Source organism: Diaphorina citri, unplaced genomic scaffold, assembly GCF_000475195.1.
Source record: "Diaphorina citri unplaced genomic scaffold, Diaci psyllid genome assembly version 1.1 scaffold623, whole genome shotgun sequence".
NCBI lineage: Eukaryota > Metazoa > Arthropoda > Insecta > Hemiptera > Psyllidae > Diaphorina > Diaphorina citri.
The window spans coordinates 91,018-118,356 of NW_007378056.1; the positions used below are offsets into that span (position 1 = coordinate 91,018).

Genomic DNA, 27,339 nt, shown 5'->3' on the forward strand with positions numbered 1-27,339 from the left:
TTATTATTATTATTATTATTATTATTATTATTATTATTATTATTATTATTATTATTATTATTATTATTATTATTATTATTATTATTATTATTATTATTATTATTATTATTATTATTATTATTATTATTATTATTATTATTATTATTATTATTATTATTATTATTATTATTATTATTATTATTATTATTATTATTATTATTATTATTATTTCCATCCCACGCCGTCTGGTCCTGGTCATTCGACAGAGCAAGTACCCCACATCCGGGTCACAATATCAGCAAAGCTCGTCCCAGTATCGCTCCCTGGAGCACAAAGCCCCCGTGGTCGTCATCAAGAAGGACCTAAGCAGGGATGAAGACTTGGGGGATGAAATGGATGACGAGGACCGGCATAGTGGAGGAGGACCTCATGGCAGATACCATCCACCCATGTACTCTAACATGTAAGTAATACCATCCACCCATGTACTCTAACATGTGAGTAATATCATCAACCCATGTACTCTAACATGTGAGTGTTTGGATTCTCCTATGTTTTATCACTTTTATCATTAGATTCATCCCTTTATTTGATTGAGAAAAAATGGCATTTTTCTGGATTGATTGAAACCTTGAGAGAGAGAGAGATCGGGCAGGGGGGGATATAGTAAATGAGCATAAAAATATACTACTTGAACCTAATAACGTATGGATCAATTTGAAGAATAGATTCGTTTTCTAGTATTATGTGGACAAAAGGTTACCTAACAAATTTCTTTTACAACATTTCCTATTGAATTCCAGGAGTATGGAGAGGGACAGAGAGCGCGAGGCAGAAAGAGAGAGACATCATCGTGATCTTAGTGCCGGACGACACAACACAGACAGGAATATGCCCGTGTCCAGATCTCATCTTGCTTTGGGCATTATGGATTCCAATGGCGATCTCAATGGGGGAGTTGATCTGTATTATAATTCTAGGCCCAATCAAGCTGCTACGGTAAGAATCAAGCGTGCCGGGATGCGCGCAAACGTCAAGAGTTCAAAGCGCCGACCGGCCTATATTAACATTTGTTTTTTCTAGAACTAGGACTACTTCTTCTTCAAGTGCTTGTCCGATTTCGGATGTTTGCGATCAACATGGCTATCTTTACTTAGTTGGTTGCGATTCTGAACCGTTCGTTGGATGTCTTCAGACAAGCAACCAACAAAGTAAAGATAGCCATGTTGAATCCCTACATAAAACTAGGACTATTAGGAGATAACTTTCATGGAGCAGATCTGATACATACTTTCACATAACATTATCCAGGCAGTTTTCTTTTGGATGGATGAAATTGGATTTCCGCTACCAAGACCAAAATTGATAACGAAATTTTCTGAAAAAGGCTATTGTCCAGTTTACAATCCGCATTATCGCCATTCTCAAATTTGTCATGATTTTGAACTTAACTAGAGAGATAAATATAATCTATGGGTCATGTTTTCAGCTGGATAGAGATCTTCGAAGTGGCAGAAATCGAGATAGAAGGGACCAAACTACCTAGAGACTCAAGCGTCATCATTAACTGAAGCATCAGTCTTTCGAAGAATATTATTTAAAAATTACCATGCTGCTTTTATAGGTAAATTATTATTATTATTATTATTATTATTATTATTATTATTATTATTATTATTATTATTATTATTATTATTATTAATAGGTAATTCAATAATTTTCTTATATGTCCTACTAGTTTTTGGGCGATACCTACCTGAAAAAGTCGACTATCGGCCTGTGGGTGGCAGCATTCCGGTTAGCTGAGAAGGAACTCCCACAGTTTTTCCTCCAACGTTTTCCTTTTTCCTCCAAAACTGTTGGCATATTGGGACTTTTAGTAAATAAGTTACCTATGTGGAGTTTCCCTGACTGGTCATCTTACACCCGTATTTATGAACAAGTTCTTCAGATCGTTCTGAGAATTTACTTGAGAAAAAACGTACTCAGAGGTAATCACGTTCTGACTTTTATGTCCTAAAGTGATAACACAAATTTGAATGGAAAACTCGGCAAAGCCGAGAGCTGTTGCTCTCAAATTTTTATTGGACCTATTTGGAGTTTCCCTGACTGGTCATCTTAGACTTTTATGTCCTAAAGTGATAACACAAATTTGAATGGAAAACTCGGCAAAGCCGAGAGCTGTTGCTCTCAAATTTTTATTGGAACCAGACTGACACAAATTATATTCTCTGGCCAGCGCCGTTACACCTATATTAAATAAAAAACATTTGTGCTGACTCTAACCTTCTTTTCAGAATTCTTGAAGTACAAGATAGAGTCGGCTAAACCAGGAACTGACGAGGCTCCTCCTGTCAGTGGTCTGCTATGGGTTCATCTCTTGGCAGGAAGAGGACTGCGAGCACACTCTGGTAATTCGAATGGCTCGACACCTTCCTCAGGAATACCTCCCACGAGTAAGTGAATTGTTCCAAGATAAATAATCTTTTTTTTAAAAAAAAAAAAAAAAAAAAAAAAAAAAAATTTTAAAAGGGGAACTGAAATTACAAGGCAGACCAAGATAAGCTTAAACTTTCTTTACAAAGCAAATACCGGTCATCGAAGGACATTTTAATCTCTTTACCTTTTCAAAACCAGAGACGGTTCGGACGATCAGGACTACTTATTTCATTATTTAGAGATTTAGACTCTTAATTGGTTTTAATTTTTTAATTCAATGTACACAAATACAAGAAATTACAAACCAAGGAAGAAATTATTGCCTGGGCAATCTCTACCATTTAACCCTAAAGTATCTCACTGACGATTTTCTCTTTGTTCTTTTCCAGATCTAGGCACAACCAGAGACTTGTACTGTGTTTTGGAATGCGACAGGATTCATAAAGCACGAACCGTCGTGAGGACAGGGGATCTTGTTTTTGACTGGGATGAGACATTCGAACTAGACTTAGTAGGCAATAAAGAATTAGACTTCCTTATCTACTCCTGGGATCCTCAATACAGGCACAAACTATGCTATAAGGTAAGTCTTCTTCTTCATTCTTCTCCTGCTTCTTTTTCTTTTCTTTTCTTCTTCTTTTTTTGTACTGAGCTGTTCATCGCATTGTAGCTGAGGAGAAAAAGTGTGTAGGTACTAGGTACATTTTCACCGTTTAGTCCTTGCGATTCTTCTTTTGTACTGAGCTGTTCATCGCATTGTAGCTGAGGAGAAAAAGTGTGTAGGTACTAGGTAGATTTTCACCGTTTAGTCCTTGCGATTCTACTTGATACACCCGTCTATCCCTAACTTTACTGAAAGAATATTACCTGCTCATTTCAGGGTTCTTTTCTTCTTCTTTTGTACTGAGCTGTTCATCGCATTGTAGCTGAGGAGAAAAAGTGTGTAGGTACTAGGTACATTTTCACCGTTTAGTCCTTGCGATTCTACTTGATACACCCGTCTATCCCTAACTTTACTGAAAGAATATTACCTGCTCATTTCAGGGTTCTGTCCATATGGCAACATTGTTGAAGGAATCTCCAATTCATCAGCTGGCGCTGAAAATAGAGCCGAGGGGAACTTTGTACTTAAGGTTACGGCACACAGATCCATATCATACTTATTTGCGAAGAAGTAAACCTCTAATTCTTCCCACCAGAACCAAATCTCTCTCCGGAGGTAAGTACAAAATGATGTGCAAAATTTTGCTGTTAAAATTGTCCAAAAATTACTATCGGTTGTTATTAATTAGTCAAGTGAATTGAAATACAAGACAAATGACACATGAATAATTAATTATGTACATTCCATTAATAATTTTCCAAGCGAAAGCTTCCTTAGAAATCAATGTAAGCCCCGCCAAGTCAAGAAAGTTTGACCGTTTCATGTTCTTCAATGGTTGTTTCGCCATTCCATTTCAGGTTTGTTCGGTGGAGAGTTAGAAGCTGTGGTGATGAGAGAAAATATCACAGGTGGTGTTCCCGGAGGAATGGCCACCTCAATGGCTGTGCAGTCCAATGTACCTATTATTGTAAGACGATGCGTGGAAGAAGTGGAGAGGCGAGGACTTGATATTATTGGTAAGTCAACTGAAGTATTCACCGTTGTTACAGGTAATCAATTACAATATTCCATTTACTCACTTTACTTTCCGTGTCCGGATCACCATATTGTCAGATCTTGTGTCTCCAGTACGTGGCCAGTGGCCACGGCCACTCCTTTGGCCCTTGCTGTCTGCAGGTCCTCTAGGGTATTCCACTGAAGATAAAGAATAATAGAAGGGCAAGCACCTAGCTTTGATCAGAATGCAGTAGGCAACACGCATATTTTCGCCGCTCTAATTATTCGGGCTAAATTATACCTGCCTCGGTGGTGTAGTGGTCAAGGCGCTCGCCTGGTAAACAGGAGGGCGTGGGTTCAATCCCAGCCGAGGTATGGAATTACGGACTACCTATACCAGCCACACAAAAATAGTGAGAATGTTTCTTGTTTCCGTGTATTATTTTGAATGAATTACCTATTTGTTTTACTTCATAGATTTATGCTGACATTTCTGTTTTTGATGTAGCTTTACTTTACACACATTTTGTAAATTACTCCTGGAAAAAAAAAAATAAATATAATGATTACCCAAAATGAGGGTTGAGCACTACTTGGAAAAAGAAAATCAGAAAAGTACCTACTTAGATTTTGAGGCTGTACGGGCTGTAGGTACCTAAAGGACCCTAAATTAAATAGGGTCCTGAATTATTATCTTGCCAATTTTTGCCCCCTTCTTTACAGCTGATTACCTCGTAAAAACTTAGCTCAGAATACTAACCCTGTGTGTGGTATTTTACCATTTTGAAGAACTTCAAGATGAAATATTTACTAACACCTGAATCGTACGTAAAGGTAACAAAGATTTTTTACTATGCGAGAAAAAAGTTGAGAACTAAACATTTGAAAAGTTATTTTAATATCATGCACAAAATTATTTTATTTTTAAAAAAATTAAATCAACCCCTCTCTATCTTCAGGAATATGAATGAGTGAGTAAGTGAGTGAGAGAGAGAGAGAGAGAGAGAGAGAGAGAGAGAGAGAGAGAGAGAGAGAGAGAGAGAGAGAGAGAGGAATACGTATGTACCTATGTGAAAAGATTGGCAGAGGTTTGAATCTAAACCTGGACGGCAAGCCAGAAGCAATATCTCGACATAAATGATAAATGGGTAGGGTATTGGTTCCATCTCAGGATACCCATAATTCCCGTTAAGATCAGCCTCCCCCTCCTCCTGTTATCACGGAACAGCCCAAATCTTCTCATCAGCACTATCAGAGCTCTTATGAAAAAACATATCCTAAAACTTTAGAATCTCTAGCGGAAAAGGTATGATTACAATGTGTAGCCTATGAAGATATTCCTACATTAATAGAGTTAGTGATCTATACTTTGCCCTGATTCAATGATCCTCTTCCATCGTACTTCCAAGGAATACGTACATATGTACCTATGTGAAAAGATTGGCAGAGGTTTGAATCTAAACCTGGACGGCAAGCCAGAAGCAATATCTCGACCTAAATGATAAATGGGTAGGGTATTGGTTCCATCTCAGGATACCCATAATTCCCGTTAAGATTAAGCCCACCATTACTATTGTATTGAAGTTTTCCAAGTCTCTTGTAAAACGATTTCCACTTTTCCCCTCAGGTCCATCCATTTAACCCAGGAGGTTCTTCATATTCCACCACACCTCGAAGAATGTCAGCCACAACTTCCAGTTCTATCCCCTCAGGTCCATCCATTTAACCCAGGAGGTTCTTCATATTCCACCACACCTCGAAGAATGTCAGCCACAACTTCCAGTTCTAGAATTTCCTCTCTCTACGGGTCAAGAACGGGTACCAGTAAAGGTTTGATTCCTCGGTCTGGATCTGATCAGCATCTTCCTCGAGTTGAATATGATTTCGGTAAGTGAGATTCGTATCTTGTGACATAGTCTATGCCACGGGTGCCCAACCTTTTCACTGGAAGATCGACTTGAATTTTCAGTACAGTCTTGCGATCGACTTACCTAACTCTGAGAGATTTGACTCTGAATTTGGTCCACAAGTTTGGAGTGATAGGGTGTGTAAGATGATATTGCCAGGTTCAAACACTGCTGAATATGCTGGTCGCGATCGACTTGTTGTACAAACTTTTGTTCATTTTCGCAGGGCCTCCACGTCAACAAACGCAAACTCTCGGTCTTTCTGTGTATGATTACTCTCTTACCTAACATCCCTTGGCCTACAAGGCAAATCCCTGCCAGTAATGGTGCCAACGGAATCATCATCATCATCACCACCATCTTACCTGCCGGATTGATTTCAAGAACTCTCGCCCTATCCTGCGTCATGTCTCGTTCTCGCGTCTGATTGGCCAGATGTTTCTGCTCGAGCTCCAGCAAGTGTTTTATCCTCTTCAGCGACGTGGACCGGTCAGCATGTCTGTCCAGGGTCGCTATAGCACTCAAATGCCCCGGTCGATAGTTGTACAGAAGCTCGGACTGCCGCGCACGTTCCGGGATGTTTTCCGCGCTAAACGTGAACCGTTGACCTTTCTGGCGAAGAATAGAGGAAGCGGCGGAGGTCGAGGTAGAGCCGCGGATCCTGTCGAATATTGCACTGGAGGAGGGGGTACGCGACATCCACGCCCGGTACTCGTCAGCTGTGAACACGCTGGGTGACGAAGTGAGTCGACCTGAAACACACGGAGCATGTTAAACGAGTGTGACTTCAAGGGTCGACTTTGGAGAGATTCAGGCAAGGCTCTATACGGGCTTAGGACCGTCATCGGCGGATTTACGTAAGCACAATAATCTTATCAAATATTTGCTATTCTATTCCACAGGAACTCGTAGATCGAGAGAAAGATCCAGACGAGTACTACGAGACGATTTCCGTTCACACGGACGCCGAATAACACCTTGAGACAAAAGGTATGGAGAAGGGAGGAGGCGTTAGATAGGAGGGTGTGGAGGGGAAGGATAAAGGAGGGTAACGCCGACCCCAAATAAGATTGGGAAAAGGTGCAGTAAAAGAAGAATAAAATAACACCTGAATTGAATTGAATTCTTTAGTTGTAAAGAAGACTGAACCTAATACTGTGTTTAATATACTTCCCTTGTAAGATGGACTGACAAAAGGCATTTAACTCTCTTACCTTCAGGTTGAGACAAACAGTTTAGAGTTTGTTTAAAGCAGATCATCGAAATCAGGCAATTTTTCTCTACGGTCTCATTTACTGTTTTCTTTCTTAATATTCTTTTTGGCAGTTATGCCATATGTATTTGCTATTCTACTCCACAGGAACTCGTAGATCGAGAGAAAGATCCAGACGAGTACTACGAGACGATTTCCGTTCACACGGACGCCTCGTCCACAACGCCCAAGACCGTGAAAAAATCCGACTCCATTACGCGCATCTACGCATGCGCAACCATGTGGCACGAAAAAGGCAAGGCTTTGCAATTACGAGTAATTGACATCGACAGTAGAATATTACAGTTTCAGCAAGTTTTTCATAATTTCCCGAAAATTGCATGTGTGTGACTACTGACTAATCACGGTTTGAAAATACGGACGCCTCGTCCACAACGCCCAAGACCGTGAAGAAATCCGACTCCATTACGCGCATCTACGCATGCGCAACCATGTGGCACGAAAGGTTTGAAAAAAGGTCTTCAATTTGACATATATAATTATTATTATCTACAGAGATTACTACGAAATAGATAATGTTATTCACACTGTCACCAAATGCTGACATTTCTTCTTTTCAACCCGATAGATGGTTCACCATTTTCTCTTGATTTGAGCTCAATCACTTCATAATAAATTCTCTTTTATTTATAGATTCAACTTCTACAAGCTATCAATTTTTAATAAATAATTAATTAATTTTAATTACATACCTCTATCCTTTCGCTTGGACATTGGCAACTCCGGGGCACTAAGAGCACCATCACTGTCATATTGATCTAGCAAATTCCTCTTGTCCCGTTCAAATCTGACTCTCGAACTGATGGAAAAAACAAATGTACACATTAAAGTCAGTAGGTAGGTAAGTAGATATTATTAAATGGGATTTTGATAAAGATCTTACCTATATAAAATGAAGTGAGTTATTCCTTAGTCTTTCACTAACTCAATCTTTTATATTTTTTGCAATCTTTACTTTGTCTATTTTCTCTAGAAAAAATCTCAACAGTTATACTATTGTATCATTCCAGCCTTTGTATCTGAGGCAATTTCAACTTACTTCGCCGCAGATGGTAGGGTCGACATAGGTTGAAGGGGTCGACTCGTTGTTCCCCGCACATCTCTCGGTAATGAATTCGATCTCAGCCCTCGTCCTGTTGTAGACGATAAGCCTGACCCTGCAGCACCACCAAATCGGGACAAAGTGGAGGAGAGCCCCGCGGAAGGGGCTTGTCTATTGTAATAGTAGTAGGAAGATCTGGGAGAAGAAGAACAGGTGGCCTCGGTGTCCGAAGCATAATCTATTGGTCGTTGTCGCGTCCTGGACAGTGTTGCCAGAGCAGCAGATGATCCGGCGTATCCTGTACTGCTGGACACACCATATGAGCGACTGTAACCTGATAATCCTGGAGCATTGGATTTCATGCTAGACCGTAGGAGAGTTTGCGTTTGTTGACGTGGAGGCCCTGCGAAAATGAACAAAAGTTTGTACAACAAGTCGATCGCGACCAGCATATTCAGCAGTCTTTGAACCTGGCAATATCATCTTACACACTCTATTACTCCAAACTTGTGGACCAAATTCAGAGTCAATCTCTCAGAGTTAGGTAAGTCGATCGCAAGACTGTACTGAAAATTCAAGTCGATCTTCATAGACTATGTCATAAGATACGAATCTCACTTACCGAAATCATATTCAACTCGAGGAAGATGCTGATCAGATCCAGACCGAGGAATCAAACCTTTACAGTGAAAAGGTTGGGCAACCGTGGCATAGTGTCATAAGATACGAATCTCACTTACCGAAATCATATTCAACTCGAGGAAGATGCTGATCAGATCCAGACCGAGGAATCAAACCTTTAATTTGACTTTTAAGCACTGGTTAACTTGTTTTAATGTAGATAACAGGACTATTGACAAATAAGCATGTGAATAGTCAATCCTATGTGATTTTTAACGCCGAACTGAATGGTGCAACTTCTAACACTATTGGACTTACAGTTGAAAAGTTACGGGTTCGATACTCCCCTCCCCCCGTGTGAAGGGATTTTAATAGTTTTTTCCATATAAATAGGCACGTAAATAGTCAATCCTAGCAACAATCGATTCCTTGTCAAAGAAAGAATGCTTAGAGACCTTACCTTAGAGGACCCGAAAAGTGTTCTGGGGACTTTTATGGGACAAAAACTGATTTTACGGGTTAATTTCCTATGGGGCACTTTTAGGTTGAACACCCTGTATATAGTGTACGTATATCCCACTCCTGCAGACCCGGTCTTTTAGGGGCCCCTAAATCCACTACTGACCCAGGGGGCCCCAACGTACGAAACCTTGCATATAAGCCACTAGATATGTAAGAAATTCCACAACAGACTGATAGGTATGGATTTATTGAATTTTATTTTCAGTTATTTAGAATTGTGGCTAAATCGAGAAAACACCTACTTACTGGCACCTCATCAAAAGCTGGAAGAAAACTACTTAGATGAATGGTTATAATAATATAATGGTTTATAATAATAATATTATATTGTTTTATTTAATTTTGTACATAAATACACAAATAACCAACATCGATCATACTATAAAAAAAAAGTATTTTATTGCGATATAGAAATAAAATATAATTTATGCAAGAAAATAAAATGAAACTAATTTATATTTTGAAAAACTTTCCTACGTTTTTATCATCACAAGAAAGTTTGTACTTTTATTTTTTCAAAGCGAGCTACGAGGGAGGTTGTAACAGTGTCATAACCTTTGTAAATTAGGTCGGAAAGTTTAATACCTATACCATTTCGGATGGGAAATCGTGACTTACCAACAAATTACCTTTGCTTTTCGCCTCATACCATGTACCCGATTAATTCCGACATCAACTTTCTTATTAAAAAGTGAGGAGAGCTACACATACCTAACTCAAAAAGCTCGCGGCAGCAGCAATCAGTGTCAAATTACTGGGTAGATATTTTTAACTACCAACACCATGTTACAAGAAAATACATAGAAGAAAAATTTATAAATTACTGTAAGACATATTACGTATGGCTGCCGTCAGAAAGATAAATGCAAATGGGAATATAGATAGGTAGGTAGGTAGGCAGGCACTAAAAAAATCGTTTTTACCTACGTTGGTTAAATATTGCCCTATTTAGGTACCAAGGTACTTACTCAAAAATTCGTTTTTCCTTACCTACGTAGGAAATATTGCCCTGCGTAGGTACCTAACGTATTATTGAACAACATTGTTTTTGTGAAGTCAATTTACAATATTCACGCCAAACCAAAGACATCCCTTATCTTGCAAAGTTATTGCAAATTGAATACCATAAAAGCTCTTATGTCATATATGTAATAGTATACTGAAACCGGGTTTTACGAGTAGGTAGGTATGCCCAAGCATATTACCTTTGTATAAAAGATACCCATATCATTACCTGGGTCAGGCCCGAATCCAGGGATAGAGGACAAAAATCAGAAGGGTGAGTTATGGGATGGGAGGTGGGGAGATGGATGCTCCACATTATATACCAATAGGTAGGTACTTTAAGTATAGGAGCCTGAGGTCCTCCCCTACATTTAGGAGCTCGAGGTCCTCCCCCTAAATACTGCCCTAGTTCCAATATTTACATTAGGTAACCTTTCTAATATTTTCATAACTTTGATAACATCTTTTTTTTTCACCTCCACCAGAGGGAGTTCTTTTTATTTTCTGCTTGATAGCACATTACTTGCTTGGCATAATAACTGTCTCAAATTTACTGAAAACACTGTAGGTAAGTACTTATTTTAACGAAACTTGGGTGATTTTTGTACCTGATAGGATTTAGATGTGTCTTTTTATCTGTGAAGTAAAAGTGAAGTGAAAGCTAATCCAAGGGAAATTAGCAAAGATGATTTTATGGATGCGACAGATCAACCAGGATAATAGAAACCAACTACTAGTCATATCCTTAGTCCTTAGGTACCTAGCCCTTAGGTTCCTAGGTAGATAACAACACTAACTACCAAACTCCCTCTTTCGAAACAAATAGAAAAATAAAAAGAAAGAAACCGCCCAAAAAAGTCTTCGCAATAAACTTTCTATTCGTCTCTATCATACTGTAGCCACCAGCATTAGCTTATTTATGGCTGTTTATCATAGTGTTAATTTTATTAGTGCCCATCCTTCCTTGAGGCTCAATACATATTTTGTGCCTGCTACCTACACACTTTGCTTCCTTAACCCATTTAATCAAATTCAATTTGAATGACTCTCTAAACTTCAGAGAATGGACCCTACCATACGATTATAAAATAAATATCATTAATAGAACACGTGTAATAATTTAATACACATTCAAGAGACAGTATTAGGTTAAGCCTTTCAAGCAATTACTAATGGATTTACACTTTTAATTTTATTAAATAAGCTGATACAGACTGATAAGTACACATGAAGGTTCCTACCTTCCTACTAATCTAACTTGGGCCTACCTAGTTCTTATCTTTTGAATATTAAATAGTATTCGAAAGATGTGGAAAAACTACGTGCTTTATGGAATTGCGCTATTCTTTTCAGTGGCATTCTTAGCTTCAATATAAAGAAATTTTGTGAAGAATATTTTTTGTATTATTTCATTTCATTAATTCAAGAGAAACTTTATGGAAAGAAATTCATTGTACCATGTGCATTTTTGTGCAAGCTGTAGGTATTGAAACCGCTGCAAAGAACATTGAAGAAAGTTATTATTTTATTAAATCAAATTTGTAGGTATTATTTGAATTTGTAGGTATTATTTTTGTTTAAAAAGTCATTTTACATTAATAAGTTTCAAAATATAAAATGATATTAGGTACCGCACCTACGAGTATACCTTTAAATTTTAAATCCATCAGATCGCTGATAAAAAAAAACCATTTTCCATTCTATATATGTATAATTAGGGACAGGCATTTTTGTGTACCAAAAGGGAAGAAAAGCAGGAGGGAAGAAAAGAGGACCCTGGTAGACACTACCGGCGGTATTATTTTTGTTTAAAAAGTCATTTTCCATTAATAAGTTTTAAAATATAAAATGATATTAGGTACCGCACCTACGAGTATACCTTTAAATTTTAAATCCATCAGATCAATGATAAAAACCCCATTTTCCATTCTATATGTATAATTAGGGACAGCCATTTTTGTGTAGTCTAGCAAAAGGGAAGAAAAGAGGACCCTGGTAGACACTACCGGCAATTTGTAAAGAGAAAATAGAATAAAATACACCTGTTACATGGGGGGCCCTTATTTCAATAATTTATAGACTTTATGTTAAGGACCTACCTACTCGTTTCGTAAAAAAGTACCTACCAGGGAACACAATTTAGAAAACGAAGCAAAGTAAGGAAATGTTTTGTTTTGAACCCAATATAAAGAAAGGTTGCTGTAAGGACGTGATAAAAATGTGATACTACCCTCTTCCTCCTCCACCATTTCCTACATTTCCAATTCCGTACGTATGTTTTCTATGCCTTGCTTTTGCCTTGGCTGGTCCTTTGGGAAAAAGTTCCTCATCTTATTTTACATAAAATATTTGGGTGCCTCTTTGAAGAACCAATGCATCCCTCGTTGAGTATTCCATTTAATCTTATACATTGGCTATACCCACATACCAAACGTACCAGCATCTAAAAGCTTTTTCTCATTTGACGAGGCATGCTATAACACATACAAATTGTATCTACACTAGACAGACAAACCTACGCAGACAAACCGACTTCGACGCCTCAATGACTTGTCTAACAATAGTTTGACTGTCAAGATGATCGATAGGATCGCATGGTGTTAGTTCGGACAATTCGGTGACTGTAGCCGTTCCCATTTCGACTGGTTTCGTTTTCCAACAAAACCAATTGTGTCTCCTCCTCTCTCCTTGACTGACCCATTGAGTAAGTGCGGAATGACTTGTGATTTGGCGTGGACGCTTGAGATCTGTGGGGGAAAATGGCAGGAAAAGTTTTGTTAAGTTATTATAGAAGTAAGTATCCCTAATTAAAAAGACTTGAGATTCGACATTCAAGGTACTTTTATTTACAACAAATTGAGGGGAAAATGCCTCGGCCGCACGACTTTTGACGGTTAAATGTTCACCAAAAGGCTTCTCAAAGTAAAAAGTTTATGGTAGGTTCTAGACGAACTTCACCAAAAAATTGACACTATACTAGACGCATAGGTAAAATTCACAGAGACAAAAGACACAGGAGCGTTGTTCACTCTTGGTAATCGAAATCAGAACTTTATGGTAGGTTCTAGGCGAATCACAAAATTTGACACTATACTAGACGTACAGGTAAGATTCACCGAAACAAAGGACACAAGAGCGCTATTGACTCGTTGGTGACCACAAGAGAACTGAAGTAGAGATGGGAAAAGAACGTACGAACGAACTGTAGGAACTTGTTCTTTGAAAAAGTTCGTTCCTGAACGGAACTGTTCTTTCTGTTGTTTAAAAATAACTTTAACAACATTTTTAAATTAAAAATAACTTTTCTTTACTTAAAACACCTTCCTAAAAAAAAAAATGGAATTAGAAAATTACTCCCCGACTGCTTTCAAGGAATACGAATAGTTATTGAACAATAAAGGAGCTTTGGAGAGAAAAAAAAAGTATACTTCGGAAAAAAAGTAGCATAAAAAGTACTGTAGCGAGCCATAAAAGTACTAGAAAAAAAAGTAAAAAAGTTCACAGCCAGTTTAGAAAATAGGGAATGTTTTTTCAAAGGTGTATTATGAAATCAGGTACTTCCCTACGTAATTAAGCACTTGGAGAATGTTTTTTCAAAGGTGTATTATGTGAAGAATCAAAGAGACATATTGGCAGCCTAGTTTACTTTGAGGGTGGCTCGTCTGCATTGTAAAGCTGTATTTTATTCTGTGACTTTTTTTTCAGTCATCATTCGAAATTTCTCTTTGGACTAGTTTGGACGCAATGGCACCACCATACCCGCTGCCAGTCCTTTGATTGTACCCAGGTACCCGTTACCCCTTCAAGAAGCGTTGCCAGTCTCAACTAGTCCACAGAGAAATTTCGTATGACGACAAAAAAAAAATAAATAAATAAATAAACCATTAAGCACATAATGAAGCTTGTAACGTTATCAGCTCTACTGTGTGTTTGTACTCGTGTAAAACCATCATGGAGTCAAGTTGTTAACTTTCAAGACGATGGAATTCAACGGCAAATTGTTTCGTTATTCTCTGACGTTTTCCACACATTAAATATTCAAAATTTGCTCGTTGAAACGTGCTTCAGCGGTGGTAAGTTTTAATTTTTTGAGTTTTTTTTTTTCTCCTCAAGTTTCTTCAAAAAAGTTGTTTGAGGTTTCTTTTTTGAAAGTCATAAACAGCTGTTTTTATGCTTGACTGAACCCCGCCGGGAATCGAACCCGGACCTCCTGCGTGCAAGCATAGTGTGATACCCACTCGGCAAAGGAGGTTGCTTTTTAATGGAAATCTTTATTAAAAGGAATTCTGAATTTGATGGTTGGTTGCTATCAAATGCTAGGAATTGACTATCAGGTCATTTTTGATTTTGAATCCACAGATGATGACTTTATTGATGCTGCCCTCAAGGATAAATTCATCTCCAGGGAGTTCCAAATCTTCTCCAGTCTGGATTATTTGGAAAATTCCCGGTATTCCCGTGATGGCCTTCTTCTAGATGTGGCCTGTCCACATGTGAAGAAGTTTTTACATCAGGTAACAAAAAACATGAGAATATGTTAGTGAGTGAGTAAGTGAGTGAATTAGAAAAATAGAGAAAGAGAGAGAAGAGAGAGACGGGGAGAAAGAGAAAGAAAGGTGCTAAATATACACAAAAAGACGTGTAAAGGAATAAGCAAGAGGCCATTAAAAAAAGGGATGTGGCCTGTCCACATGTGAAGAAGTTTTTACATCAGGTAACAAAAAACATGAGAATATGTTAGTGAGTGAGTTAAGTGAGTGAATTAGTGATATAGAGAAAGAGAGAGAGAGAGAGAGAGAGACGGGGAGAAAGAGAAAGAAAGGTGCTAAATATACACAAAAAGACGTGTAAAGGAATAAGCAAGAGGCCATTAAAAAAAGCTCAAAGTTAAAACAGATTATCTTGGCAAATGAGTCTGCAGGCTACTTATCTCAGAAGACTAAGGGGAAGGAATGAGATATATTATGTGCCTAATGTGAGAGGAAGGCTCTTAAATTAACGACGGAGTACTACCTACTACATTTTGTATCAAATAAAAGATATTCTAAAATAGGACAGAGCTATAAAACGGCCAAGGGTCACGATCTACCTACTGTAAAATCATTAATAAATAATTACCTACATGGTACAAATAAAGGGTATTCTTATCAAAATGCAAGCAAAGGTTTTGCGGCAGAACTGATTAGAAGTCAATATTTTTTACTACATTTCTTACATTTTAGAAGTATGAAGTATCTCCCTACAATAAAATAAAATGTCTTTGCTTTCTTCTTTATCCAGTGTTCAAAAAAACATCTGTTCACCTCCAAAAACTTCTATCTCCTCATCAATTCGACGGCCATGAAGTTGAACACCCACGCCATCACCCGGAATACCACAACCTTTCTTGTAGAGAACGAAAACCTTCACAAGAAAATGACTAACTATTTGAACGAACTTGCTTGCCTCCTCGACTGTCGTTTAGTGTATACGGTGCTTTACTATCATCGGCCTAAGTACAATATTCGCTTCAAATTCTATGAGATATACAGGGTGAAAGTAAAACAGGAGTTTCACAGCTACCTGCTCATGTTTGGATCGAACATTTATAAAGACTGGATGCCACCCTATAGAAGACATTTTCATGGAGCTCGCCTCAAGACTGCCTCTGTCGTAAGTGATGTTTCTCTTCTTTACCAGTAGAGGGATCTACATTCAGTTGCTAATTCTAGCACGTGGATAAGATTAAAACACCGAAAGGTACCTACTTACCTACATCTATCGTCTCAGTGCGTATGAAATTCGAATGGTACCATGTTTCTTTGAAGGAAGACAAAGGAAACACTTAAGAAAAGTAAGTTTGAAATAAAACTAAGGTAGAAAGCAATATACCTAGAGAGTAGGTACTCCACACTTAGAGAAGTAAGTTTGAAATAAAATCATGTTTCTTTGAAGGAAGACAAAGGAAACACTTAGAGAAGTAAGTTTGAAATAAAACTAAGGTAGAAAGCAATATACCTAGAGAGTAGGTACTCCACACTTAGAGAAGTAAGTTTGAAATAAAATCAGACTCGTGTGGAGTACCTACTCTCTAGGTATATTGCTTTCTATTTGAAAACTCTTCTTCTTTTCATTCCCTCCTACCAACTGTGTTCTATTTGCACACAATAACCTTAAGATGCGAGTACAAGTGAAGAGATAGTTTGAGAAAGAGAGGGAAGAAAAAGACACGAGAGAGAGAAAATGAAATAAAACCAAGTGTAAATAACATTCAATGAGAAAACCAAAATCTCAAGACGGAATAGAAAAGAACCTTTACAAACACTAAACTTGTTTCTGTACTGAAAGTCTTTGTCGAGTGATATAATAACGACACAAGATAAAGTGCGAAAAACACGTAAAAGTGCTTAACTGTTGGCGCCCTTGACAAGATGTTTCTTTGAAGGAAGACAAAACACTTAGAAAAGTAAGTTTGAAATAAAACTAAGATAGATAGCAATATACCTAGAGAGTAGGTACTCCACACTTAGAGAAGTAGGTACTCCACACTTAGAGAAGTAAGTTTAAAATAAAATCAGACTCGTGTGGAGTACCTACTCTCTAGGTATATTGCTTTCTATTTGAAAACTCTTCTTCTTTTCATTCCCTCCTACCAACTGTGTTCTATTTGCACACAATAACCTTGAGATGCGAGTACAAGTGAAGAGATAGTTTGAGAAAGAGTGGGAAGAAAAAGACACGAGAGAGAGAAAATGAAATAAAACCAAGTGTAAATAACATTCAATGATAAAACCAAAATCTCAAGACGGAATAGAAAAGAACCTTTACAAACACTAAACTTGTTTCTGTATTGAAAGTCTTTGTCGAGTGATATAATAACGACACAAGATAAAGTGCGAAAAACACGTAAAAGTGCTTAACTGTTGGCGCCCTTGACAAATCCCAGTAACACATTTTTATTTCATGACCTGAAGCACAATATCTCTGAACGTAGCTATTATACGTATGTACCTGTGTAAATGGAGAATACTACAGGGTTCTTGGTTTGTGTACCTAGTCTCTTTGTGAAATCTTGTCTTCTTCCGCTCGTTTTTTTTTTTTTTTTTTTTTTTTTTTTTTTTTTTTTTTTAACAACTTTAACGGTTACTCAGGAAGAAATGATTTACTTAGGTACCGACACATAATAAAATTATGGTTATAACCCGGCTAAACGGAAGGTTGCCGTAATAATGTGATATCCATTTGATTCTAAATGCTCATTGCACCACCGTAATTCAAAGGGAATGTTACCTTGAAAGTAAGTAGCTATTACATAGGTAGGAGGTATTCATATCCCATAACAATACTTTCATTACTAGTATAGCTCGCTATACTGTAGTAATAGAAAGTAAAAAAGAAAAAAGGTATCTTCTCGCTATTCTGCATTTACCCAGTAGAAAATTCGTATCTAAAGGAAAAAAAAAATCATTTTTCCTCTTTTATCTTATTCGAATCTGTTTTATTTCAAGTAAGAGCATTGTCATTATTACTCTTGAATTTTATTGTAGATTATACTCGGATTTCAGATTTAAGCACCATTATTCTTTATTTTGTCAAATTGTTCCAGGATTTAATAAGATTTTAGTCAGGGGCAGATGATAAGGATAAAATAAATTTCATAATATTCGGAGAGAAGTGTTGTAGAGTTCAGGCGTCTCTACTAATTGAAATTTTTATGAGCGCCTAGCAACTATTTTGATTATGCAATGTGGAATGTATGAATAATTTTTACCGTACGTACTACGTAGATCTGATGTAGAGTTCTGGCGTCTCCACTGTTTAAATTTTTATGAGCGCCTAGTAACTACCAACATTCAGATGTAGGTACCCAGGGAGGTACCTAAACTAACTAACTAACTAACGAAACTTGTCTCCTGCAAGATAGAAAAGGCTCCACTCTACGAAGGTAAGTACCTATAATGCACAATTTTATTCTTCCTTCTCGTGCTACATAAAATAATGTTCATTTATTCCTAAGGTATGCATAATAATGCTGCTTCCAAAATATTCACGTTATCTATGCACTAATAGGGATTCCAACATTCACTAGTAACTATTTTGATTATGCAATATGGAATGTAAGAATATGAGTGAAGACTGGACTGACTAGTTCAAAATTTCCCATTAGGTATCTCGTTCTGATGAAACTCCTGTTTAGAATGAATAGCATACCTATCCAGGTTTTTTTCATTTACCTACAGTTGTGCATCACGGATTTACGTCCCATGCTTCTTTTCCAATCAGTTGAATTTGCAGGGAACTCTCCCACACAATACACAATTTAATAGGTGTTCATTAACTTACTGAAAATTTCAAGGATGTCAAATTAACTTCAACCTTTTTTCAGTTTCTAAACTACTGGGACACGTAATTTTGTGAACGTGCCTCAGATTTTGCCCTAGAAAATTCTACCTGAAATAAAAAATACATACCTAATATTAGGTATAACTAACTAACGAAACTTGTCAGAAAAGGGATTCTAGCAACTCTACTGTTTTGAAAATAAAATGGTGTATAATGAAAATCTCTTTTGTTAGATCTGTTCCCTGAAGACAAGGGGAAAATGCATATTAACTCCTACGGACAAGTTGTCAGGGACGTAACACGAAACAAAATTCAAACTTCAAGTCCAAAAATTGGCATGAAACATGAGTTAACTCAGTTATTCAATGTCAAAACTTTTTTCCTTGTTATTAATTATATTTTTAAAATTTGCAAGTGCATGGGTTTTGCAAAATAAAAAAATGCCAAATGTCAAATGTATTTTAAAATGTTATCTTTTTGTAGTTAAGGGTGAAGTGAGCGTAAAATTAAATTTGTGTGTTTTTTTTTTTCGATTATTTTCAGTTCTGGGGAAATAAATAGAAACAGTAAATACTCAAGTATAAATTTTCGTTTGTAACAATTCAATACATGTTGCATTTTAAAACTCCCTGGATAGAACATACCTAAGATTCCGGGTGATACGTAGTACATTTATAATTAGGGTGTTTTGCTAATGGATTAATGTAACAATGATGGCTTTTGGACAAGAACAGATAGTTTGATGTGATGTGTGATTTATTTCGGGCATGAATAGAATGGAACATGGGGATTACAAGTGGAACTGAAAGTCTTTTGTTGTCTGTGCTCGTGTAGGTATTTACTCGTATTATGAGAGAAACAGTAGCGGTGTCACACACATCCAGAAAGAAGTATAACAGATAGTAACAGATAGTGATGTATTTCGGGCATGAATAGGATGGGGATTACAAGTGGAACTAAAAGTTTTTTGTTGTCTGTGCTCGTGTAGGTACTTACTCGTATTATGAGAGAAACAGTAGCGGTGTCACACACATCCAGACAGAAGTAGGTAATAGGCAAACTTTGCCTACTCATATTTTATTATTATGTTAAGGCGGTCTCTTCCTGATCCCTTGTGTGCCGCGTCCATTTTAATTTAGGACTATTGCACTGCCAACTCATCAAAAGTACGCTTAATTACAATAGATATAAATTTATATCATAGACATAGACTATATTGTGCGGTAGGTAATAATCCGGACTACTTTTATTTATGGCTCACCAAGATAGACCGACTTTTAAAAATATAACTATTCACATGGAATAAAATTGTTTCTTTCAGGCGTACTACGAGATTATTTGAGAGAGTTACCGGAACCCCTATTCACCAAATGTTTGTATCAAATGATGGTGGACGCTCTGACAAAATCCAAAAGATGGTCTACTAAAACAGTTAATTTCTTGAATTCCAGGATTATATAGACTTTGCGGATCGGCCACCAAGAAGAGGATTTTGAGGGAAGCCTTCGAAAGGAATGCAAGGACCGCAGATCTTTCACCAGATGCTGTTCCTGACATCAATGTGATCACAGGTATAAATAGAAACTTTCGTACTTGGATAGACACCAATTGAAAGTGTCACGAAATCAGATATTGATAAGGTCGCGTTCGAGGTTGAAACAAACAGTTTTCTGTGTCAATCTGTCAATTCAAGTGAAATATGGATGTCTTTCTACTTTCTAGAGTTTCTAGTGGTTCACTTGCTTGGGAAATATGTGTCCTACTTGAGCTACGTACCTACCTCGAGTTTTGTGACCTTACCCACCTTAAGCTTTGTGTTGTGTCGGAGTTTGGTAATAAGTAATAAAGTTCCCCGGTTTATTTATGGCTCACCAAGATAGACCGACTTTTAAAAATATAATTATTCACATGGAATAAAATTGTTTTTTTCAGGCGTACTACGAGATTATTTGAGAGAGTTACCGGAACCCCTATTCACCAAATGTTTGTATCAAATGATGGTGGACGCTCTGACTGTGTGTCTACAAGACGATCCAGAGGGTAACGCCAAGCTCATGTTCTCAATTCTGGATTGTCTACCGAAAATAAACAGGGTAAGCAAAAATAATTATTTTATTCATCTACAATCTACATCTAGTTTTACCTCTTCTAGATTCCCTGTTTTTGAGGGCAGTTCTTAATCTGATTAACATTGGCCATGAAGGCGAGTTGGCCATCTGATAATTTTAAGGATTTCCTGTCAGACTAACCAGATTTTTTTTTTTTTTTTTTTTTTTAAAAAAAAAATTTTTTACTACCTAAAAGTTTTTCATTTTTTTTTTTTTTTTTTTTTTTTTTTAACAAATAAATTTTTTACTACCTAACAGTTTTTCAATCGCAACATTCCCGCACCATCTTTAAATTCTATTGTTCTTATCTTCCTTCTAGATCCTCTCACTCTCATTGAAACCGCTCGCACCAGTGAAATCTGCACCTTCACTTTCTAATCAGATTGTTGATTCTATTTTCAGGCTACCTTAATATACCTCATGGATCACTTAGCACTAGTGGTATCACAAGCAGCGAGGAACAAAATGACCCCACAGAACTTAGCAGTGTGCTTCGGCCCCATTCTGATGCTCCATAGTGAATCCAGAGATAAAGAACTTGACTTTCAAGAGCCCATCAACGTATTGCGCTATCTGTTAGAAATCTGGCCTTCTAAATCAGGTAAAGTGCGCCCAAGAAATAATTTGTAAAAATGATAGGATTTAAAATTGTAATTACGAGTATGTTATCCTTTATACCTACCATAGGTATTATAAAATAACTTCTTCTCTGGTCTTTTTCGAAATAGGATTTAAAATTGTAATTACGAGTATGTTATCCTTTATACCTACCATAGGTATTATAAAATAACTTCTTCTCTGGTCTTTTTCGAGAGGATCTCACAAATAATATTCTCTTGTTATTTAGAAAGAAGAATATTGATCTGACAAACCTTTTTCCAGATAGTTCGGGAGTTGTTGATGTCACCCAATACCGTTCAACCTATTCCTCCTATGCGTCCTCCCAAAGGTTCACCTCTCCCACAACCCCCACCTTTACCAATGAAACCAGCTTCCTTCAGTCAAACGACTGGTCTAGTTCCTACGGTCTCCAAAGGGATCCGCAAACCTCCACCCGCCTTACCAGCCCGGTGTACTCCAGTAGTCGTCGCTTCTCCTACCAGTGAGAATTCCTCATCAGAAGATGAAATCGAAGCCATGACACCCCTGACAAATAGAGACTCTTCTCGGATAATGTCTAGCGCACACAATATGAACGGTTCCAACGTTTCTCGTATCGAAGAGAAGTGGTCGAGTGGTCCTCCTAGACATCCACCGCCACAATTACCTGCTAGAATACGACCAGGACCTCCAACCTTCATACCTCCTCGAATACAAGAACCAAACAACGGTCATCCTAATGGTGCTACACAACAATTGAAAGTGAATAATGCGTCAGGAGGAGATGGACCCTCTCCTCAAAGTTCTCACTCAAGTATGTCTTCATCTTCTCCTAGGTCTTTACCACGATCTCCTAATGAGAGAATAGAGACCATGGGACACTCCACCATTCCATTAGAACCAATGAATAAGACGAGTGAGAATGAAGAGCCAATGGTGGAGACACCAAGTTCCTCTACTGGCACTGAGGAGGATTCTAGAAGAGAACTTGGAGAAAGAGAAGTGGATGATGCGGATGAGGAAAGTAGTGAGGATGACTTGAAATAATTTGGAGACATGGTTATTGTTGTGTTCACTGCCATTTTTGAGTAGATGACAGAAAGGTGCACACTAAACAAGATATAGACAACCTTCCTCAATATACATAGGTAGGTAGCTATCCTTACGTAGGTATCTCCTTTACTACTGAATGACCTACTAATGTTGCTAAGATACCTAGGTAATCGATTCCTTGTCTTGTTTAGGGTGCCCACTTGATATCATTTTGTTATTAGGTACGTTTCAATTAATTACTTAATTTATATTGTCAATTCATGTAAGTAAATCTTTTTATGCTAAACAAATTGTTTTTTTTTTTTTTTTTTTTTTTTTTTTTTTTTTTTTTTTTTTTTTTAATATATTTAAATTTACTCAAAAAGCTCGCGGCAACAGCAATGAGTGTCAAATTACTGGGTAGATATTTTTAACTACCAACACCATGTTACAAGAAAATACATAGAAGAAAAATTTATAAATTACTGTAAGAATCTAGGATCGAGATAGTACCCTAGATTACAATTACCTATTTATAGAATGCGAAATAATTTAATACGAAATAAGATATTTATTATATTACATAGGTTCACAACTATGTCATACCCTTTAGCTTTCCCTGATTTTTTAATAATTGCTAAAAATCTGGGATTTCTTAATGAGAAATTGCTTCACCATTGAGCAAAATAAAGAATAAATTTACTGAGAACAAACTGAAGCAAAATTTTAAATATGATATTATTCATATTATGTAATATTTTTTATTCAGAAAGAAAACAATAGCCCAACGCTGCTGCTTCTTCTGAAAAATTCTGCTTTGAAATTGAATATGGTAATCCTAAATGAGGTAAGCACCAAAATGCAAATTTTTACGGAAGATAGAAAACTTCATCTTATTTTACATAAAATATTTGGGTTCCTCTTTGAAGAACCAATGCATCCCTCGTAGAGTATTCCATTTAATCTTATACATTGGCTATACCCACATACCAAACGTACCAGCATGTAAAAGCTTTTTCTCATTTGACGAGGCATGCTATAACACAGACAAATTTTATCTACACTAGACAGACAAACCTACGCAGACAAACCGACATCGACGCCTTAATGACTTGTCTAACAATAGTTTGACTGTCAAGATGATCGATAGGATCGCATGGTGTTAGTTCGGACAATTCGGTGACTGTAGCCGTTCTTTTTTCTCCTCAAGTTTCTTCCAAAAAAGTTGTTTGAGGTTTCTTTTTTGAAAGTCATAAACAGCTGTTTTTATGCTTGACTGAGCACTCCTCAAGTTTCTTCAAAAAAGTTGTTTGAGGTTTCTTTTTTGAAAGTCATAAACAGCTGTTTTTATGCTTGACTGAGCATAAAGTTCTTTGTGTAGGCGCCTATGTCAGCAAGTTATTGTCAGTGTGTGGTTGTTTTTTTTTTCATTCTCCACTATGTTTTTTAATACATTGTCTATACCTACCTACTACCTATATGATGGGATTCTAAATCCATTATCCATTTCTCAGCAAACAAAACTTACCTAGTAGGTACAATGTCTTGTAACTTTGGAAATCATTCATAAATCAATCCATTAGAAAGCCACATAAGAAGTATAGCCGTATGTGAAAAATCAATAAAACAAGGTCTAGGTACCTATTATCTTCTTGAATGGTGGATGTGATAGTTACTAACTATTATGACAATGAACATTATTTTATTATTACTTACCTATATTTATTTTATTTTGCTTGTTGCACAGTACCAAAGCAATCAAACAGAATCTCTGAGTAATTGATTATCTTATAATAATTACTTATTTTAGCAATGAACATTATTTTATTATTACTTACCTATGTTTATTTTATTTTGCTTGTTGCACAGTACCAAAGCAATCAAACAGAATCTCTGAGTAATTGATTATCTTATAATAATTACTTATTTTAAAATTACTTAGTTCAAATTACATTTTTTAGAGCGCTTCAATTGAAATCCCTTGTATTGTTCCTCTTTTAGTGTGTACGTAGGTACCTTTTTACAATACACACGAGTTAGGTGCCTACTGACATGAACTAATTTGCGCATTATTTGAGTCTCTATTTAAACGGGTGTTTATTGTATTTCCCCCCTAGATATTATAATTATGGGTTTTTTCTAAAAAAAAAATAAAAAAAAAGGAATGTTGCATGATATTTTGCATGAAAGATGTGCTCACAAACATTAAAACTTCAATGTGTAAAGAACTGAAACGGCAAAATACATTTTAATAACAAAACTCGTAGTCCGGTAATGATTGATACAAATGAATTAGATAGGTATAGAAGTGTTTTCTAGTAGAGAGGGGGGTAGGTCCCTGGGGCCTCGCACCTTTGAAACTGCCCCGGGCCCCGCGGGGAGCTAATCCAGCCCTGCTCAAGAACCACGTTTCTTGGATGTATTCGCAACATTATCTCATCTTAACCCACTCGTTTTTTCTTCCTCACTTGTTGTCTTCTTCATTACTTCTCTTATTTCTTTTCCTTAATCTTTTTCTGGACTCTCCTTTGAATTCCAAAGACGAATGTCCACAACATGTGCAATTTGTTTTCGCTTTTGACTTTCGGAACATAAAGAGGATTGTGGAAAAAGACAAAATAAGCCAATACCATAATACCTAATAATTACTTATGTATATTCCTAGTGTGAACATGAACACCTACTTATGGTTCTCCTAATCCGGCTACTCACCTATCACGGAAGCTGCTGTTATTGTTTTGGCTGCTATGTTTCTTCGGCTTCCACAGGTGGAAAGCTCTTTGTTTAGAGTGGCAGGGGCAGGATTCTCCAAAAGAAGCTCTTCCACTTAAGCACATAATGAAGCTTGTAACGTTATCAGCTCTACTGTGTGTTTGTACTCGTGTAAAACCATCATGGAGTCAAGTTGTTAACTTGTAATACCTAATAATTACTTATATTCCTAGTGTGAACACCTACTTATAGTTCTCCTAATCCGGCTACTCACCTATCACGGAAGCTGCTGTTATTGTTTTGGCTGCTATGTTTCTTCGGCTTCCACAGGTGGAAAGCTCCGTAGATGAGAGGGTTGACCAAACTGTTGGACATGCCGAAGAAGAAGATAACCCTGAGTAGCTCTTGTACCACCTGAAATTAGCAAAATACAAAATGAGTTAGGGAAATTTTTATCCGATTACATTACTTTCCATCCTATAGCTATAGAATAAGGAAAGTAAAAATGTGTTAAGGTATGATGAATCAGATAAATGCTTGTCACAAATGTCATATGCTGGTCACAAATCCAGTATGAATTTTTTCAAGTCAACTTTGAAATTAAACCCATACCCGGTGAATTAATAATCTTGTACCCGATTACTACACCCGATAAATTTCATGACTGGACTTGGACTCAAACTATCAACCTCCAAATCCAAAGCCCATCGTGCTATTAATCGCTATACAGCTTAGCTTGGAGTGTTGAATACATACCTTTATTTATTTTTTTATCAAAGTTTTTAGATAGGTACTGTAGCCAAAACCAAATGTCAGCCCAAAGCAATCACCCTATTGAGGGCTGATTGAGAGGCTGACGAAAAACGCCGACCCCGTTTGAACACGGGAAAAGGCGAAGAAAAAAAAGAAGATGGGTACTGTATTGCAGTGCTTCTCAAACTTTGTGCCGCGGCACTCTTGTGTGCCACGAGGTCGCCTTACTTTGAGGAGCACTGCTGTATTGTTTACCTCTTCATCAGGTTTGATGAACATGATAATGATGAGTGTGGTGTAGTAAGGAGTCCACCAGATGACAAACGCCGCCACAATCACGATCGATATCCGCAACGACTTCATCTTGGCTCTGTGTATGAGCCGCCTTCTGTTGTTGTCGAAATGGGTGTGGAAACTGTTTCGAACTTCGCTCTTGAACATTCGGTCGCTTCCTGTAACATAGAATGAAAGGAGTATTAGGAGGTAGGTTCTTTTTTTAGAGGTTTGATAGAGGGAACTGTTACCGCTATGGTCTTATCGTCCCAAAATCGAAGAGAGGAGGAAGACAGGATAGGAGAAAACCAAATGTCAGCCCAAAGCTAGCATAGAGGTACAACTGAAAGTCACGTCAGAATCTATCAATATGAACATAATCCCAGCAGGATAAAATCCGCCCCGGGCGGAAATAGAACCCGCGGCCTAGCGCTTACAAGGCAGATGCGCTACCAACTAAGCTAATTAGGCTGGCCAGGTAGGTTCTTTGTTTGATAGAGTTCTGACATCATAGAGGTAAATAATATAGTTTGTAGATTTATGGGCGGATACCCTCGACTCGGCAACAAGTTTACCCGCCTGTAAAATATAGCCTCCTCCAGCCTGAGTGGAGCCGGGAAAAGACTTCAAAAAGCTATTACTCAGATGGTCACCCAACCACGTGCAAAGCTGCTGAACTTCGGAATGGGAACTGATGCCTTCAATTTGCTATCATCAATGACCACGGAATACCTATACAACGTGCTGTCATCAAAAAATCTCAGGTGTAATCTAAACCTATATGCCACTGTACCGTGACAAAAACTGTAGCTGGGCTTAATTTGATTAATAAATTAGCTAATAGCCTCCCCTGAACACCTGATAGGTATCCTGATACTTGGAAAAATGCTGACAATAATGATGTTTGAAATAGGAATGACAATGATGTTTGAAACAGATAAGCAAAGACTAACTAATCCATTAACAGTTTGTCATGGAACTACATATTACGTATGGCTGGCGTCAGAAAGATAAATGAAAATGGGAACATAGATAGGTAGGTACAAGCTACAAGGTACTTACTCGAAAATTCGTTTTTCCCTACGTAGGAAATATTGCACTGCGTAAGTACCTAGCGTAACATTAAACAACATTGTTTTTGTGAAGTCAAT

General features: G+C 37.2%; 2 protein-coding genes across 2 annotated transcripts; both read left to right on the forward strand.

Annotated features, from left to right (window-relative positions):
• Positions 1 to 209: 209 nt before the first annotated feature.
• LOC103510616 (rho GTPase-activating protein 100F) lies at positions 210 to 22,779 on the forward strand (the record flags this gene model as incomplete). Its single annotated transcript, XM_026824623.1, is given in 12 exon segments — positions 210 to 442; positions 783 to 978; positions 1,469 to 1,519; positions 1,718 to 1,814; positions 2,277 to 2,435; positions 2,808 to 3,001; positions 3,463 to 3,637; positions 3,880 to 4,038; positions 20,162 to 20,281; positions 20,643 to 20,803; positions 21,221 to 21,419; positions 21,705 to 22,779. Coding segments are annotated over 12 exon segments (2,505 nt in total), but the record flags the coding sequence as incomplete, so codon positions are not given.
• Positions 14,276 to 16,122, forward strand: LOC113468018. Its single transcript, XM_026824625.1, has 3 exons — positions 14,276 to 14,461; positions 14,748 to 14,902; positions 15,669 to 16,122. The coding sequence occupies exons 1-3, from the start codon at positions 14,284 to 14,286 to the stop codon at positions 16,068 to 16,070; spliced, it is 735 nt and encodes a 244-aa protein (XP_026680426.1). The 5' UTR covers positions 14,276 to 14,283; the 3' UTR covers positions 16,071 to 16,122.
• Positions 22,780 to 27,339: the final 4,560 nt, after the last annotated feature.